The sequence below is a fragment of the Tympanuchus pallidicinctus genome, unplaced genomic scaffold (assembly GCF_026119805.1).
Source record: "Tympanuchus pallidicinctus isolate F22 unplaced genomic scaffold, pur_lepc_1.0 scaffold8, whole genome shotgun sequence".
NCBI classification, from domain to species: Eukaryota; Metazoa; Chordata; class Aves; order Galliformes; family Phasianidae; genus Tympanuchus; species Tympanuchus pallidicinctus.
Window position 1 is genome coordinate 1,465,941 of NW_026294802.1, and position 16,943 is coordinate 1,482,883.

General features: G+C 41.0%; 1 protein-coding gene across 2 annotated transcripts in view; it reads right to left on the reverse strand.

Moving 5' to 3' along the window:
- Nucleotides 1-819: 819 nt before the first annotated feature.
- DERA (deoxyribose-phosphate aldolase) overlaps nucleotides 820-16,943 on the reverse strand; it is a 61,032-nt gene continuing 44,908 nt past the window's right edge. The window contains exons 7-9 of one of the 2 annotated variants that reach the window (XM_052669284.1): nucleotides 15,509-15,621; nucleotides 10,940-11,089; nucleotides 820-9,266 (exon numbers count right to left, since the gene is read on the reverse strand). In XM_052669284.1, the coding sequence (XP_052525244.1) occupies nucleotides 9,210-9,266; nucleotides 10,940-11,089; nucleotides 15,509-15,621 (320 nt within the window). In that variant the 3' untranslated portion in view covers nucleotides 820-9,209. Of the gene's footprint in view, nucleotides 9,267-10,939; nucleotides 11,090-15,508; nucleotides 15,640-16,943 lie in introns of both variants that reach the window. The other variant, XM_052669283.1, reaches the window with a different exon arrangement.

Here is a 16,943-nt window from a genome sequence, read left to right on the forward strand (position 1 = left end):
ACCACCAATCACAAATCATTTTCAACATTGCGCCTGGCTTTTTAATTTCTTTCATTTGTAGAATTTATAGCACAGTGACATGCTGGAATATTTATTCCATGGTCTGCCCATCATGTGGTGCACCGCTGGCACGACACCAGGCTTCAGCCTATATTAATCTATACCTCTGTAATGATCATTTGTGTTTCTTAATAAATGACTGATAATTGTGTGTGTAACTCTGGAAGTGATTAAAACTATCATCAGTATAGGGTGCAGACTGTTTCAGCCTTTTTTTTTTTTCATGGATATTTGCCATTCTTCCTTTTTAGTATTGTTATCACTGAAACAAAAAGCTTCCTGTTTGAAAATTATTTATGGAGCGTTGCAGAGCTTTATAAGATTTTCATACAGTGCTCTTTGAGCTGATATCCTTTTGGGTTAGTGTGTACTCTCAATTTCAGCTCATGGATGAGAACAACTTTCTTTTCATAGTTCTCAGCTCAAGAAACGTCTGTGAGAATTGCATCTTTTGATGTGCTCCATCGTGTTGGCTTTTGGGGAAAGCTGTGCAGAATTACAGAAGCTGGAGATGGAACATCCAGACCATCCAGTGTCTGTGACCCTGTAAAGTCCTGTGCCTTCTGAACAGTTATCTCATCTTCAGCCAAGTCCCAGCTGAGGGGCTTCTGCTGCTTCCACAGTGGGCTGCCCAACAGCCTCACCTAACCACTTATAGAACCATTCTTTGGTACTCACCTCCAATTTTCCACTTGTTATTTTTGCCTGGTGCATCTAATAATTTCCCAGTGTTTTGTAGCAAACCATTTTCCTCCACTGTTAGAATTCACATTTAGCTTTTATTATAGATCTCTACCAGCATACTATTTCCTATCTGCATTAATATGACATGTAATGGCACTACTCATGAACCACAACACTTTACAGCAAGTGATGTGCAAAAACAGGGCAAAAAAGCAATCTCTGCCTCAATTAGTTAATTGTTAGGATGAAATAAGCTTACATAATGCACAACAAGCAACAAGGAAGAAATATTAGCTTCAAAGCCAAAGCATTTCAAAGTTACAAAATATTAGTTTTAAAGTTGCCCATGCCACTGCATCTCAGCCTCTGTAAATGCCATTTTCAGTGACATTGTTCTCTGATTTGTTGTTCTTCCAGCCATTCCGAAAGTTAAATTCACAGGCAAGAGATCCGGTCAGTGAGCAATTTCCTTTTGGTCTCAGTATTGCTCCTTTTATGATGAGGCACTTTGTCTCCAATGAGTTCATTCTAGCTCTTCTTGTTTGGATCACCCTGCTGTTGTTCAGCTGCCAGTTCTAAGTTCTCGTCTTCTGTGGCATCTTCCCCCCATGCCTTTCCTTTTCCTTTCCCTGCTTGCACTTGCACTCACTGTTTCCTTTAGTTCCCATTAGCTCTAATCCGCACTGGACTTACTGTGCCAATGTCTTTCTCTCCCTCTGTTCCAACTTTCAGCTGATGTTTGAGTTTCGCTGCATCCATCCTGCACTGCTCCTCTTAGCACCTTTCATTGTATAAATGCAGCAGAAGGCAAGTGGCGAGGACAGGGGCCAGTCTCTCCTTTGTCATGGCTCATGCTCTGAAGTTTGGAACTCAGCACAATGAAATTTCCAGGTGTGGGCTGAAAAATCCCATTCCACAATATGTTTTCTTTTTTTTTCCCCAGCTTTATTTATTTATTTATTTATTTTTGTTTTTGTTTTGAATAAAGTTCAGCTGAGGAAGATATCTACCTAGGAAATTGTAGTCTATACAACTAGCTTGTCAGTATCACAGCTGAAGCAAAATGGAGCCTATAACATTTATGATTCTTAGTCTAGCCTCTGCCTATAATACTTGTAGTTCTTAAGAATTCAAAGCTCTACATGTGCTTTGCACGTGCTCTTTGCTACTTTTTCCTCAAAACATATCCTATTGACCAATTGTAGTGTGTTCAAACATGCTAGCAGCAACTGACTCACTCATCTGCCTCACCCGTCATACACGTGTCTAAAAATCTTGCCAGCTCTGAGTTTCTGAACATTGTCAGAAAAACCCAGAGCTCTGATGTATTCTAAGGTGTATTCTAAGGTGCTGTGCGTTTTTGTTCTGTATTGCACCACTTTTACACCTCACTGAGTTTCAGGACAGCAATATAGAAGAAAATTAGGCCCCAAATATATATATATATCCATTTGTGTTCTAAAATTATGTAACACACGGCTCTACAGCCCTCTAATGAAGAAAATGGCAGAACGGTTCAGGAAAATTAAACAGAATTATTGCTTAACAAAGAAATCTGCCCAGTGGAGACAACTCTGAAAACACATGTTCATTTAAGAGCAGATGGTTATCTTCCTGCAGAAGTGACTTCCATTTATTAATTTATTAATTCACTCTGAGCAGAAGGTCCTGAGTTTTCAATGAGGTGCAGAGGTGGGCAACGAATGGCACAAGATCAACAGAAGGAGCACAGGTGAAGGCTCCTGGAGACCTCAGCCCCGCACCTTGCCCACAGTCTGCTTGGGGCAGTCACTGCCACTGGGACATCTCTCTCAGTATCTCACAGAGACAGGTACACTGAGACTGGACAGAGCTGATATGAGCACAGTGTGTGGCCTTAAATACCTGCAGAACCTCTCTAAACACTTTCTGCAGCACACTAAAACAGCCTGATCTGATTGTAGTCCAATGCAAGGCCTTTCACAAGCAGAGGACTCTCATGCATTGCTAACGTACCTGCTAAAACCCAAGCTGGCTAGGTGAGGATGTTTCAGGTTAAGCCTCTGTAAGGATAAGCTGCTCCTACTTGTTGTCACTTCTCATTAGGAAGATTCTGGTTTGCGATCTTCCCTGCCAATTAGTGTATGAGCCCAATACAAGTTTTGGAAGTTGGGATATTGCTCTGCCTTCAGCCTGGCAGGGATAGCCGCTAGGATGTCTTCTACTCCTGTCTCAGCTGCTTCCTCATAAGCTTAAGTGTCTGAAAGAAATAGGAGTTGTGGGAATTTGTTTCTGAAACACTGTAGGAATACGTGGGAACAAGCTGAACTACCCATGCTAGCACTCCAGCTCCCAGCACAATTTCCAACTGTTTATTTACAGCTTCTTTGACTTTAGACATGCACAGGCCAGGCCACTTTTCAGATCACAAATTTCAAGGAGCCATCACGAAGCACATTTAGCAGAAGAGAGCTGTGACTGTTTTATGGAATGGCACTGCCATTTTCATGAGTACTTGCCGTCTCCAATGATCGGTGTAGTTTGGCAGCCATGTGGGGAAAAATATGTTTGTGTAGATGTTCCCCGCTCTGCTGTCGTCAAACACTGACACAGCTTGCTTAAAAGGGCTGAAGAAACTAGAAAAAAGTCCCTGGTGCCCAAATCTATAGTTAGAGGGGCATTATTGGATAACGCGATCCTAGCAGGCTGCAGGCTTTATTTTTTTTTAAACATTAGAGGACTCATCAACCCTGAAGGGACTGAAGGAGAATGGAGTGGATGAAACTATCTGGATATGCAGCACCGCAGGCTTAAAGCTCCAAGTCCCAGAGCTTGGCACACGCAGTTGCATCTGCTTAACGTCCCTGCTGCTTGTGGGCTTCACCCTGAGAATTGCTGCAGCACCGCACCACATAACATGCCCCCACACTCACATTAGGCTTCTCTGAGCGCTCAGAGGGAATCAACAAAAGTTCCCCTTTTCCTTTACAGTTCGTTCACTTTCCGCCTAATGAAGGTGGAATATAAAATGCTGAAGGAAAAAGCAGCTTTCCCCCTACAGTAGAATTTCCTTTACAGTTATTTTTAATCTGACATCCGTTTTAACGTGCACTCACACACTACATTTATTTTATATTTTTCCCTCCCCTGTGTTTTATTATTTACCTCCTGTTCCGAAGAGATACAAAAGATTACAATTCTGTGAAGCAGTAACAGTGGTGGTGACAATCTCTCTTACTTCTTGCGACTTCTCTTTTTGCCCCTCTATTTTCCCTTTATCTACATCTTCCTGCCACTTGCCTCCCAAAGGCCTTGTTACAGTTGCTACCAGATGGGGCAAAGGCATTTGAATTTTTTTGAATTGGACTGATCTGTGCTAACTAGAACATAAAAACCTTCTTGTTAGAGCCTGGATGGAATAGTTGCTCTTTGTTCTAGCTCCATTCAGGCCCTTCAGAACATTAAAGCAAGAAGCCGTGTTCTGGGTCAGACAATGTCTGTGCTGTGAGGAAAGACCAAGACCCCACTGAAGCTGCAGAAAGCAGAAAGAAACCTGACAGCCAGAGCTCTGACATGACTCTGAATGTTTCATTTCCCTTGGAAATGAAGATAACATCCTTAATCAACTGACATGTAATTAAATTAAATGTTGGAGAATATGCATTCTCCAACTTCCCCTCAGAAGCTGGTTGCTCAGGTCTGACGTTGAGGGGCAAAAAAATATTCTCAATGGATTAGCAGTTATCACTGCAGGCAAGCAGCTTTAGCACTAACTGGTCCTACTGCCATGCTGGTAACCCCTGAAGCAAGCCACAGAATCATAGAATAGTTTAGGTTAGAAGAGACCTCAAGGATCATTGAGTTCCCTGCCACAGGCAGAATTGCCAGCTGCTAGATTAACTGCTAGATCAGATTGCCCAGGGCCCCATCCAAACAGGGCTTAAGCTCCTCCAAGAATGAGTAGCATCCACAACCTCTCTGGGCAACCTGTTTCAGCACCTCATCACTCACTCAGAAAATAAATTTCTCCAGCATCTAATCTAAATCTCTTTTCCTCTATTTTAAAATGATTCCCCCTTGTCCTATCACTTTCTATCCGTGTAAAAAGTTGATTTCCCTCTTGTTTATAAACTCCCTTTAAATACTGGAAGGCCATAGGCCCCACAGCCTTCTCTTCTCCAGGCTGAACAAGTCCAGTTCCTTCATCCTGTCTTTATAGGGGAGGTGTTCTAGCACTTAGGTCCTTTTCATAGCCCTCCTCTGGGCCCTCTTCAAAAATTCTACATCTTTCCTGTGCCGGGGGCCCCAGACTTGGATGCCTGCTGGACTCCAACTGGGTCCTCGCTAATGCAGAATAGAGGGGTACAATCCCTTCCTTCTCCCTGCTGGCCTCCCTCCTCTTCTGATGGAACCCAGGATACCGCTGGCCTTCTGGGCTGCAAGCGTACCCTGTTGGCTCATGTGAAGTTTTTCATCAACCAGGAACCCTAAGTCCTTCTTAGCAAGGCTACTCTCAAGGAGTTCTCCCAGTCTGTATAATGTCTGGGATTGCCTCAAGTGCAAAATCTTGCACTTTGATTTCTTGAACCTCTTAGGCTCACAAGGGCCCACCTTTCGAGTTTATCAAAGTCCCTCTGGGTGGCATCCCTTCCTTCTGCTGTACCAACTGCCTTGGTCAGCAAGACCCCGGGCTTTCTTGTGAGGCCAGCCAGCTAGACGGTGTGCCTTGTCAGATATGACCTGTAGTGCATCTGCTCTCTGGGCTAAAATGGCAATGGGAATCCCTATACTGAAGGATCACCAGCCCAGCCCTGGCATTGGCTTTTGCCAAGACACAGGATTTTCTCTAGTTTGTTTGCTTGCTTGCTGCAAATTAGTAAGTATGTGATAATTTACGTAAGTCTTTGAATACAAACAGATCTCATTGCTACTGGTGAAATGGAAAAATGAGCTTATCAAGTTTTCTTGGGCAAAACCTCATCCACCAGGGGGTTTGGTTTTATACAGCACCATATTGTTGAGATACTACATTTATCTTTATTAATTGAACCTCTGAAGCTCCTTTGTCTACTCCTCCCTTGGAGAAAGCAAGACTTACAAAAACAAGTGTAATAAATTCCACAACCACTTCCTCCATTTGCTAACATCTTTTAAAAAGTTGCTTTCTTCTCAGCTAAGGAAGCAATTCTAAATTGATGCTTTTACAGTTCAGTGTTTTCAAACGCCTCCAATGAACTGGGAGATCTGAAACTGCTATACCTCAAGAAAGCTTTGCTTCCAGAAGATCACAACTTATGCAGTTTCCAAGAATTAGCAACCCACAGGATGCTAATCCTAGTGCTCAAACCAGAGCCACTTAAAATCACTAGACTCATCAGGAACGGCTAGAGCATCTTGTTGGCATCCCTTCTTGCAGAGTTAAATTTTATTAAAGGATATTAAAACAATTTTTTCATGCTTTCCTTTGTTACTGTAGGTCCTTGCAGAAAGGGTCTGTAACTTGTCTGGATCAGGAGGAAGGAACTCTACAAAATAACTGGCTGGGACCTTATGATCACTTGCTTACTCTTTCCTTTTAGGATGTGAAAGGACTGTCACCTTTTTTGACGCTTCTTTCTTTCCAAGTCTTACTTCTCAACTTACAGTGCAGGCTGTCTAGGATTCTAATAAAAATGGTCAACTGGTAGTTTCAACAATGGTGTCTTCATATACTACAAATACTTTTATCCTTTGTTGTCCTATTAATAAGAACTAGTCAGATGGACATTTCCCTGTCTTGTTCTCCTGGGTAGGTTACATCTAATTAAACGCAATTCCCTCCCTCTACTCCTACTGCACACTTTATGCATCATCCAGATGTCAGCACTGGTAATTTCAGCAAAAGTGCACCAAGATTTGGATAAAAGTTGCTGTTCCTCTTTTTTTTTTTTTTTTTTTTTTTTTTTTTTTTTTTTTTCCCCAGAGGAGGCAGAGAGCCAGTTTCAACTGAGCAAAATAAAATTAAACGTAGATCAGCCTTTTCTGTCTCAGAAGCATGTGCTATTGTGTATAATGCATGTTCTCTGCTTCAGAAAGGAAATGAAAGAATGAACTTATACTACTGATGAAATAAAGATATTAAAGTATTACTTGCCCCAACTGATATGTGCACTTTGACTATAATTACTATTTAATATCTTTGTTTCCTGCAAACCAGGGAAAAAAGCTTACCCCTTCTCCCAGTTCCCTCTTCTTGTAAATAAGTTGATACAGGATATTCTAGATTTGCAGTTTCTACTTGACTTTCCTCTTGAATTTATTCGCTTATTTGCAAAATGAGATAGTCAACAAAATGAAGCTATTTAAAATCCTAAATGAATAAGTGTTACAAAAATAATGATTAGTATACTAGACTGACTTCCACAAAACATATGTTATACTCTGAAATTTATTTATCTAAATATAGACGTATTGATACAGATAAACAGGCATAATTGCCTGCTTCTTTTTTAAAGGCCTGAAGCAGAGTGCTAAATCTGAACTTTTTTTTAAGTCTATTCAGCAGTGCTGTGCTGCCCCCTTCCTGGTTACTGATTTCAGGTCCCCATCTCCTTTCATACACTTTGTGCAGCTGTTATGACCAGCTGCAACAACCTAGATAAAGTCTCAATTCCTCTGTGACAATGGGAAATAAATAACAGCCAACGGTCAGCCATGAGGGGAAGAAATGGAAGACTGCAGAGGAAGTGCTGGTCAGGGTTAAGAGCACCATTGCAAGTACAAACTCAAAAGACCACACTGAGAGCGTTTCTAGCTCTCCATCAGTGGGAGTCTGCAATACCAGCCTCCAACTTGAGCTTGGAATGCATGTCAGACCATTCCTTCCACCTCTAGCTGTCTCATGGGTCAGCACTAGCATGAGCCCCAATACTCTCTTGGCCTGCTCAGCCTCAGCCTCCCCTCGTCATGCACCTACCAACCCAAGAGCCAAGCTTCGCCTTAGTCTGGGGCTCTCAGCATTACCATGAGTGATGTAGGAGTGCCAGGCTGCAGCCCTCACTCTGCTTCCTAATGGACTTGTGCTGTTGCTAGCTGCCTCTTGAATGGGACAAGACAAAGACAGCCAGTCACCCAGTAATGTTTTGCCATCTGCTTATTCCTCAGGCTGTCTAAGATTCTTCAGAAGGCCAAATCTCTCCATGCTGTGTTTCACAGAGCGACTCAGGTGGCTTAGCCAGATAAATAACTGAGTTATTATCTTTATGAAGTCAAGATCTTTTTGTAATAAATGCACCTTGCAGCTTGATTTATAGCAAAATCCTCCTCCTCTTACTTCCCTGATGAGACCTACTTAAGTCAGTAAGACTAGTCGTGATGATAATTAAGATTTTAGTACAACTCCGGTTAGTGAGTAGAATGTAGCTCTGAAGTAATGAATCTACCAGCTCCAGTCTGATATTCAAAAGGTATTGATGATTTAGGTATTATTCTTAATGTCCTCTGAGAAAAGTGCTTTTTCATTAAGGCTGAAACTCTGTATAGAACACAATTCTTATAAATTACAGAAATGCTCTTAGAAGGGAAAAGTTAAAGTTCAGATAGCATAGTGTAGAAACCTGTAAACTGATACTCAACCCCCCCTACATTAAAATGCAAAGATTTGCATGACTGTGTTTAAAAATGACAGGAGACAGGAATGGGAGCTTCTAAGCAAGACAGACTAAAATTTTTAAGAGTGAAATGCCTGAAAATAGCCTCCTGAATGCATAGTTAGGCATCTATATAGAGGCTGCTTGATTTTCAGTTGTTCTGATCACCCAGAGCTCCCATTAGCTTCAGGAGCAACTGTGGATACTCAGCTGTTCTAGAAATCAAGCCACCTTTATTCAAGGGTCTAAATATGGATGTCTGTGCCCAAGTTTGGGGGAAAAAATAAAAAAAATAAAAAAATAAAGAAATAAAAAAGGTTTTTTTGCTACCAAGATTTTATAAAAGAAAGAAATAACCAAGTTTCATTTTATCAAGTTACACTGCTTGAAACCGAATCAACATAACAATTAATAGTGCAACATATCCTACCAAAGATCTAATCAGAGGTGAATGGGAAGCTGTTCCAAGATCTGTAGCTCTTAATTAGCAATATGAAACATTCTTTAGATACTTCATTTCTCAGCCTGCAAAGTGCTACCAGGACACCCAAATCTTCTTCATAGTATTTCAGTGTTGCCATTAATAAGCTTTTCAGGCTGGGCTGAGGAAGACTTTGCAAGATTAACTTTGCAAATCTGTAAGTATTAACTATTTAACTGTTTCAGAATTACCATTTTTTTCCACTTTTTGATCAAGTACAACCAGCAGACTTGAACATATTTTTAAATGCTGTAATATATGAAAAAGAGAGAATTACGCCTTTAATTCTATCAAACGCACTCAGTGGTCGGAAGACTTCTGAATGCTGCTTTTTTAAAGGCTTCTTTTATAAAAATAATCCTGAGTTGATTCTGTGTTTAAGCCATTGCCAGGTCGTGTTGAAGTGCATAAGAGCCAGTCACGTGGTGGAAAATCTGCAAGAAAAGAAGAATATTCGTGATGGAGTTATATATGACTGTAAATTTCAAAGTATCGTGAAAGTCACAAATTAAAGGCATGTCAGAAGAAGATGATGGATATTTATTTGTGTATGTGTGTTCATAAAATATGATGCAGTATGCCTTCATATACTTGTTTATCTGATTTGAACTAAGAGCTCTTGCTGCCTTGCTTGGAAAGAAAAAGAAAAAAGACTTCTGTTGCTTTCAAAAACAGACAAGTAAAAGACAATGATTTTCTCCCATTGTAATCTTGGTTTGATGACTGCAGTATTATTTCTAATATTCAAAGGATTCAAAACTGCTTATGCTTTTATATGGCTCTTCACTGCCTCAGGGCTGAGTGTTTCCCTGTTTTCTGTGTTTTGCTTTTATACATATCTGTTTTTGTGAATATAACAGCTGATACATTTTATCTCACATAGTTTTAGATGACACAGCATAGCAGAGCTTTGGTCATAACTGTGGTCTTTGTGCAATCCCTGGCAGATAAAAAGGTGCCACTGTTAAGAAACCAGAACAAACTATCACATACTCTAGCTGTCATGTAAGAGCCAGCAATGATAGCAGTGGCAAAAAAAATAAGCTCACTATGCTTTGTCATAACAAGAGACACGATTTTAGGTCAAGTGAGAGGCAGAAACAGCCTGGCAGTGAAGCAAGACTATATTACTCTCACTGCAAGAGGGAGCCAGGGGTTTTCAAATGTCATCAATATTCACCTGATATCTTTGAGCTGTTAAGACTTTTCTTATAACATGTTAGTACTTCAGTTGCTAGGAAAGATGGGCAAGAGAACAGTTTCATGTTTTTCTCTCATTCAGTCCCCCAACACAGCAGATATTCTCTCATAGAACAAGAACTATGAAACTGGTTTTTTTTGTTAGAGCTAATATCACCTCATCTCTTGGGCTTAAAGGGAGTAAAGTTAAAGGGAGGGCTTAATGGGAGTAAAGTTGAGCAGCTCTAATGTTTTAGTCCTTCCTATGATACTCCATCACTTCAACTATGCTGTGTCCTTTGAGTTAGGTCCCCCACTCCAGTGAGGCAGGTCACAGGCAAACAGTTCTTCCTACTGGAAACTACACGTTGCCACTGTATCTCATACAGTTTGCCAGGAAACATAGTGATCTGACTGCACAAAAAATGAAATCAATTAGACTTTGTAATAGGCAATTGCTTTTTTTCCCCCGGGAAATAATCAATACATAAGAAATTCTCTATCAGCAGTACCATTTGTAGAATGACAGGACTTTTTCTACAATATGGAAATGCATTGTAAACAGTTGACACAAAGGGTCTGTAATGTTTCCTGATGGCTATCTGAACTGGCAGCAGATAGAAATGCAGGGGAGTGCACTGCTGAGTGTTAGCAAAAGACTGCATGTGTACAAATGAAGCTCCTTTGCCTACTGCACTGTGAGTCTGGCCCAGGGAATTGTCAGATGTTTGGGATACCCGAGTCCCAGAGGTCTGTAATGACAGGCCAAATTTAAACTAATACTGTTTTAGAAGTGAACTTGTTAATAATGCATGTTCTATTATCTCTTAAACAACACCAAAAAGCAAATTCTGCAAAAACAGTAAGCCAGTACATTTAGAAAGATAATTGCTTCTCTCTAAAAATCTGAAAACTATTAACAACTAACCTGTTTCTCAATGTCTTCCAACAAACTACTCGCACCAAGGCGAAAGAGCTCTGGTTTCAGCCATTCCACTCCCAGTTCCTCTTTTACCAGCATAAGCCAAGTAATAGCTTCTTTTGCTGTCCGAATGCCACCAGCAGGCTTAAATCCAACCTATATATATAAAAAAATTGCAATATTTCATTATAGCTCCAAAAGAACAATCAGCATTTGTTGACTTGCTGTCTAAATCTGCCTGTGGTGTATATAAAAAACTCTGTTCTGGTAAATATCTGATTGTAAGCAGTGTTCGGTCTGGACTAGTGCTGCAAGTCATCCATCAGGCCTCAGTCTTCACACTGAAAGACAAATTTTTTGTTGTGAGTGAAAGCAAGTGAGGGAGCAATACTTTTACACTTGTGCACTTTCTCAGGAGCTGGGTTTGACTGAAATTTGCCCGCAACACATTAGGTCGAGAGATTTGGACAGGACCAGGGCTATCTGCAAATCAGAGAATTATAGAATGGCTTGGGTTCTAAGGGACCTTAAAGCTCATCCAGTTCAACATCCCCACCATGGGCATGATTCTACCCAGCAGCTCAGCCTGCCCAGGGCCGTATTCAACTTGGCCTTGAACACCTCCAGGGATGGGGCATACACAGCTTCTACGGGCAGCAATTGCCAGTGCCTCACCACACTTCCAGTGAAAAATTTTCCTCTGACATCTAATCTAAATCTCTCCTCCTTTAGTTTAAAATCATCCCTCCGTCCTATCACTTTCTACCCATGTGAAAAGTTGATTTCCCTCCTGCCTCACGAGCTCCCTTTAAGTACTGGAAAGCTGCAGTGAGGTCTCCCAAGAGCTTTCTCTTCTCCAGGATGAAGAAGACCAGCTCTTTGTAGGAGAGCTGTCTTTATAGGAGAGCTCCAACCCTCTGACCATTTAGTGGCCCTCCTCTGGACCTGCTCCTAAAATCCCACTTCTTTCTTGAGCTGGGAGCCCCAGACCAGGACACAGTACTTCTAATGTGGCTTCTCAAGGGCAGAGTAGAGGACAGTGATCACCTTCCTTGCCCTGCATGACATGCCTCTTTCGACACAGACCAGGATACTGTTGGCCTTCTGGGCTGCAAAAGCCCACTGCCAGCTCAATATCACTTACTGCTCATGTTGCAATCTTGCTAAAAAAAAAATAATCAGCAAGTATAAATGCAATTATGTAATGTCAAACATGCCGAAATAAGGGACGCAGTGCAGCTGACTTGTGTGAAGAGCAATAGGAGGCAGTTGTATTTTTTAAAAATCCTAAGTGTCAGAGTAATACATAATTGGGTTGTAAATTCAAACTTATTTTGAACTTTTTCACTAAAATTTACTAAATGAAGACTACATTAGGTCTCTCTACAAGAAATGGATTTTTTTTTTCTGTTCTACAAGAACTGTAAAACTTCCCTTCCACCAGATACTGGATATGCTTTCAGACACTTGATGAGAGATGTGTCATACTTGGTTAGGTGAACTGCCATGTCTATTAGGACACGACAGGAAAAACCTATCTTTAAGGCAAAGCATGCTTTGAATCTCATGATCCCATGAGCCAGCACAGAGACAACCTACTGCACACCCTCCTAGTTATGTGCCATTTACACATATCTCATTCTAAGACAGCATTTGTAAAGCAGAGCTATCAAAATCCTGGTCAGAAAGTTTGTCGCATGCATTACATCAGTTGTTGGCCAGCTGCAGATTTTTAAAATACTAGAAGAACAAGTAGAATTAAGAAAAAGCTTATCTGCATTAAAGACGAAAATCTGAACATGCACAGTAGCACATAGCGATGCTTTCTACATTTCCTTCTGCCATACATCTTTATCTTGGTTAGTCCTTCTCTTCAGCCTCCTTGTGAAAGAATTATCATTCTGATTTCTGTATATACTTTCCTGAAAACTCACTGCCTTGATTGGTTTCTCTGTACCTTATGGTTATGACAATAGAATCTAAAATTATCTGTCATTTTAAATAAATTTGGTAATTTTAATAGTGATTTCAGGACAAACAAACAAAATAAATCCTTCTTTTAACACTGAAGTATTATGATAACAGCATATTTCCAATAAGATTATAAAGAACAATAACAGGAAAAGCTTGATAAATCCAAATACAAAGACTATATTTTTGTGGATGGATGGATGCATGTGTAAGTGTATGCATACATCTGTTAACATTAGATTTCCAAAAGGAATTTAAAGCACATCAACTGGAAAAGCATGCTCTCGACAATAAATTAAAATACTGGGACTGTGTTTTCCCTAAGGAAGAGAAATCCTAATCAAATTCAAATTTAGATTTCTTCCTAGAAATACTACAGCTCTTCCTGAGATAACCTGTGGTAAGAACAAGTAAAATACTGTTAATAAATAAGATAACTAAAAACGCTACGCAAAATTCCTTTCCCTTTTAGCAAATTCTGAAAGCTCTTTGCAAAAAAAAAAAAAACAAAAAAGCCCCAAAAAACTGACAAAGGAAAGTCTGTCCCCTCCCCCATTTACTGCACATCTGACTGCCATAAAGACACGAAAAGGAAAGGGGGAGGGCATTTAATTCGAGAGCGGTATAAAGTCCAGCTACCACTTCCCTGCTGTTTCACAGCATTTCATTATTTTGCTTAATAAGTTCATCTCCTCAAGAATTTTCTCTTCACCTTATATTATTAAAAGTAATAAGTTTTTCTGGATTGGGGGTTTTCCCAACAGAAAAACCAATTTATGTATGTCCTTCAATAATGACAGGAAAAGATTATTTCCCATTATATTGCACACTTTTCATATCACCACCACAGCTTATCATTCAATAAATGTTACTCTGCAACTTGTTCCTATCCTCGAAGAAGTTTAATTTCTGTATTAACCTGTTTTTCCCAGCCAACGCCTTGCTAGAAAGGATCCCTACAGCAGCAAAATTAGTTTGTTAAAGAAACCATTTAGAAATCTCTTGTCGCTGATAATATTGTCTTCAGTTAATAAAAGCACACAAAGTCAGTTTACATCTAATTCTCTGACATACACAGACGTAAGCACTCATTCTGAATAACACATTTTATACCATGAATACATTCTTTTAAAGCAAAAGGTGAATTCAACATTTGTATCCAATTATATGTACAAAGCCGTGCTGATGCCTAGCCTTTGCCACATGGCTCCTGCAAGCGGCACCTGTGTGGAGGCGAGTCACCTGGCCCAAGAGATCTGCCTCCAGTTGGCAGCAATGATGCTTCTGCAAAAGCAAGACTATGAGAGAGGCCAGAGCTGTTGCATGGCAGGCAGAGATGCAGACTGGGGATGAGAGGAGTGAAAGCAGCCCAGCGATCCATACCAGCCTCATCCAGACAACAACAGAGAGTAGAAGGATATGTAGTCTGTTGTGATGTGCTCCTCAAGCTCCAACAGCCCCTGAAGCCATCTCAGCCTCTGTCCCACTGATCATCCCATGTCTCAGTATCACATCATCTGCTGATAGGAATGAAGCTTAAGTTGGAAAGAATAGAAAGGTGGCCCAGAACTGGGGAGAGAGTCTTAGCTAAATGACACCTCCCTCCCTGAGGCCACAGGTAAGGGAAAAGCCCAATGCTGAGTACCTGCAGCAGATCTGGGTGGTGACACATTGAAACAGGTTGCTCAGATATGTTGTGGATGTCCCATCTGTAGAGGCATTCAAGGCCAGGCTTGATGTGGCTCTGGGCAGCCTGAGCTAGTGGTTGGCGACCCTGCCCACAGCTGGGGGATTGAAACTAGATGATCTTTGAGGTCTTTTTCAACCCAGGCCATTCTATGATTCTATGATCTAAGAAGGAGCTCTGATTGTCTGCAGATATAGGAAATGGAAGGTGGCATAAGCCTTTCTGAATAACCTCCTCCTGTCTCTGCTCTAGCGACAGAATAGATGCACAGACAGTTCATAGACTCCTCTCTACTCCTCACCTCCCCGACCTCCCTTGACAGTGACTTGACTATCAGATAAAGGGTGCAATGTTCTCCCAGCCTGTCTTGCTTTCCCTCCATCTCAAACAAAAGGATCCAATTGGATCCTCTTGTTGCCTTTGAAAGCTCCTCCATCAAGGGAGAAATGAGCAGAATTTACTCTTTGGGTTGTCATAGCTAAGTCAGAAAATAGTCGTGTTCTCTGGATGAACTCTTGGTGGCTATATTATGGGAGTATGCCAATCACTGTCAGCTTGAGATGTGTCCCATCCTTGAGATGACCATTTAAATATCTTATATGGTAAAACAAAACTCAAAACTAAATGCGTCATGTGATGTACCAAAATTGCATGAGGTTTTAGGGAATTAACTGACAGTTACTCAAGAGAGGAAAGGCAAAAGTGTGTTTTGGTTTTGGATTTTTTCTCTGTTTAAATTACTAGTAAACAGAAAGAGGCATACAACAGAGAAATCCCATTGCCCACTACCTATTGCTCTATAATCATGGAAGCTAATATATGCAGATTTACATATACTGTATTTTGAAAATTTTACAGTCTTATAATCTTCTGAGTAAACCCGTTTGGTTCATTTTCAGAAGGGTCACGAGAATTACCTTAAAGCCAGTTTGCCAGTAGAATTCTTTAATGGCTCGCATCATGACTACTCCGACCGGAAGAGTCGCATTTTCCACTTCCTTTCCTGTAGATGTCTTTATAAAATCAGAACCTGAAAGGAAGTAAAGATCTTTATGGTGGTTTTAGAATGAGAACCACTGTGCATATGTGCAGTTCACACCCTCCAAGGATGTCCTCATCCTTCGCAGCAATTACAAAGCATCCCTTTCACACATCCCTGTGGAGTCCATGTTAACTTTGCACCTGCAAAGACTAAAGCAGGAAGGTGAGATACCCATCTGGTTTCAGAACAACTCAGACATCCCAGGGGCTAAATGAATACCTCAGATCTTAATTGCTCTAGAAATCACATCAACTATCCTTTCAATAAACTCCAGTATATTACAAGGGCTGCTCCAAAACTAATGCCTATTTTACTAAATTGACTCACAACATCAGAAACTGATGTTGGTGGTATGGCAGAAGAGGTTGAACCTTACCACCAATATTCTATTACATTTTGTTTCCATCTGATAGATAGCAACAGAGGGGCAATCTAACAGAATGGTATCTGATACGGAAGTGCATATGAAGGAAAGATGTGTCACTGAATTCCTCCATGTGGAAAAAATGCCAGCCATTGACACTCATCGATGCTTGCTGAAATTTTATGGAAACCAAGCAGCAGATGTGAGCACAATGAGGCAGTGGGAGGTGCCAAGTTCTGGACAGCCGCGCTAAGCTGACACACCACGAAATGAAGAACACCTCTATCAGCTCGTCTGTATGTAAATCTGTAGGTTACAACTGCAGACTATGTTATTTATGTGTACGATTCAGCTTCAATGCACTGGAAACGATGGTGGCAATGTTGGAATATTGCGAAGTTTGCACCAGGTGGGTCTCGTGAATGCTCAGCGAGGAAGAGAAAGATCACCATATTAAGGTTTGTCAAGACCTACTGAACCAATACAAGGCTGAAGGTGATCACACCATTGCCGGTGACAAGAAGTGCTGTCATTACTATGAACCAGTGTCAAACTGGCAGTCCATGGAGTAGCCACACTGAATTCCCCATCAAAGAAAAACAAGATGCAACGTTCAGCAGATAAAGTGATGTGCACCATCTTCTGGGACAGAAAAAGGGTAATCATTCTGGATTTCCTGGAACTTAGACAGATCGTCAATTCTGACCGCTATACCGTGATGCTGACTAAGCTGAAGGCTCAAACTTCCAGAGTCAGGCCAGAGAATAAGATAAATTTACTCCTGAAACATGGTAACACCAGGCCTAGAACTGGTTTGAAGACTGAGGAGCACATTGCCAGCCTTGGCTGGACTGTCTTACCACACTCGCTGTATAGTCCAGATTTGGCGCTCTGTGACTTTCATCTTCTCAGGTTGATGATAAAGATGGGTCAATTTCCTAGCAAC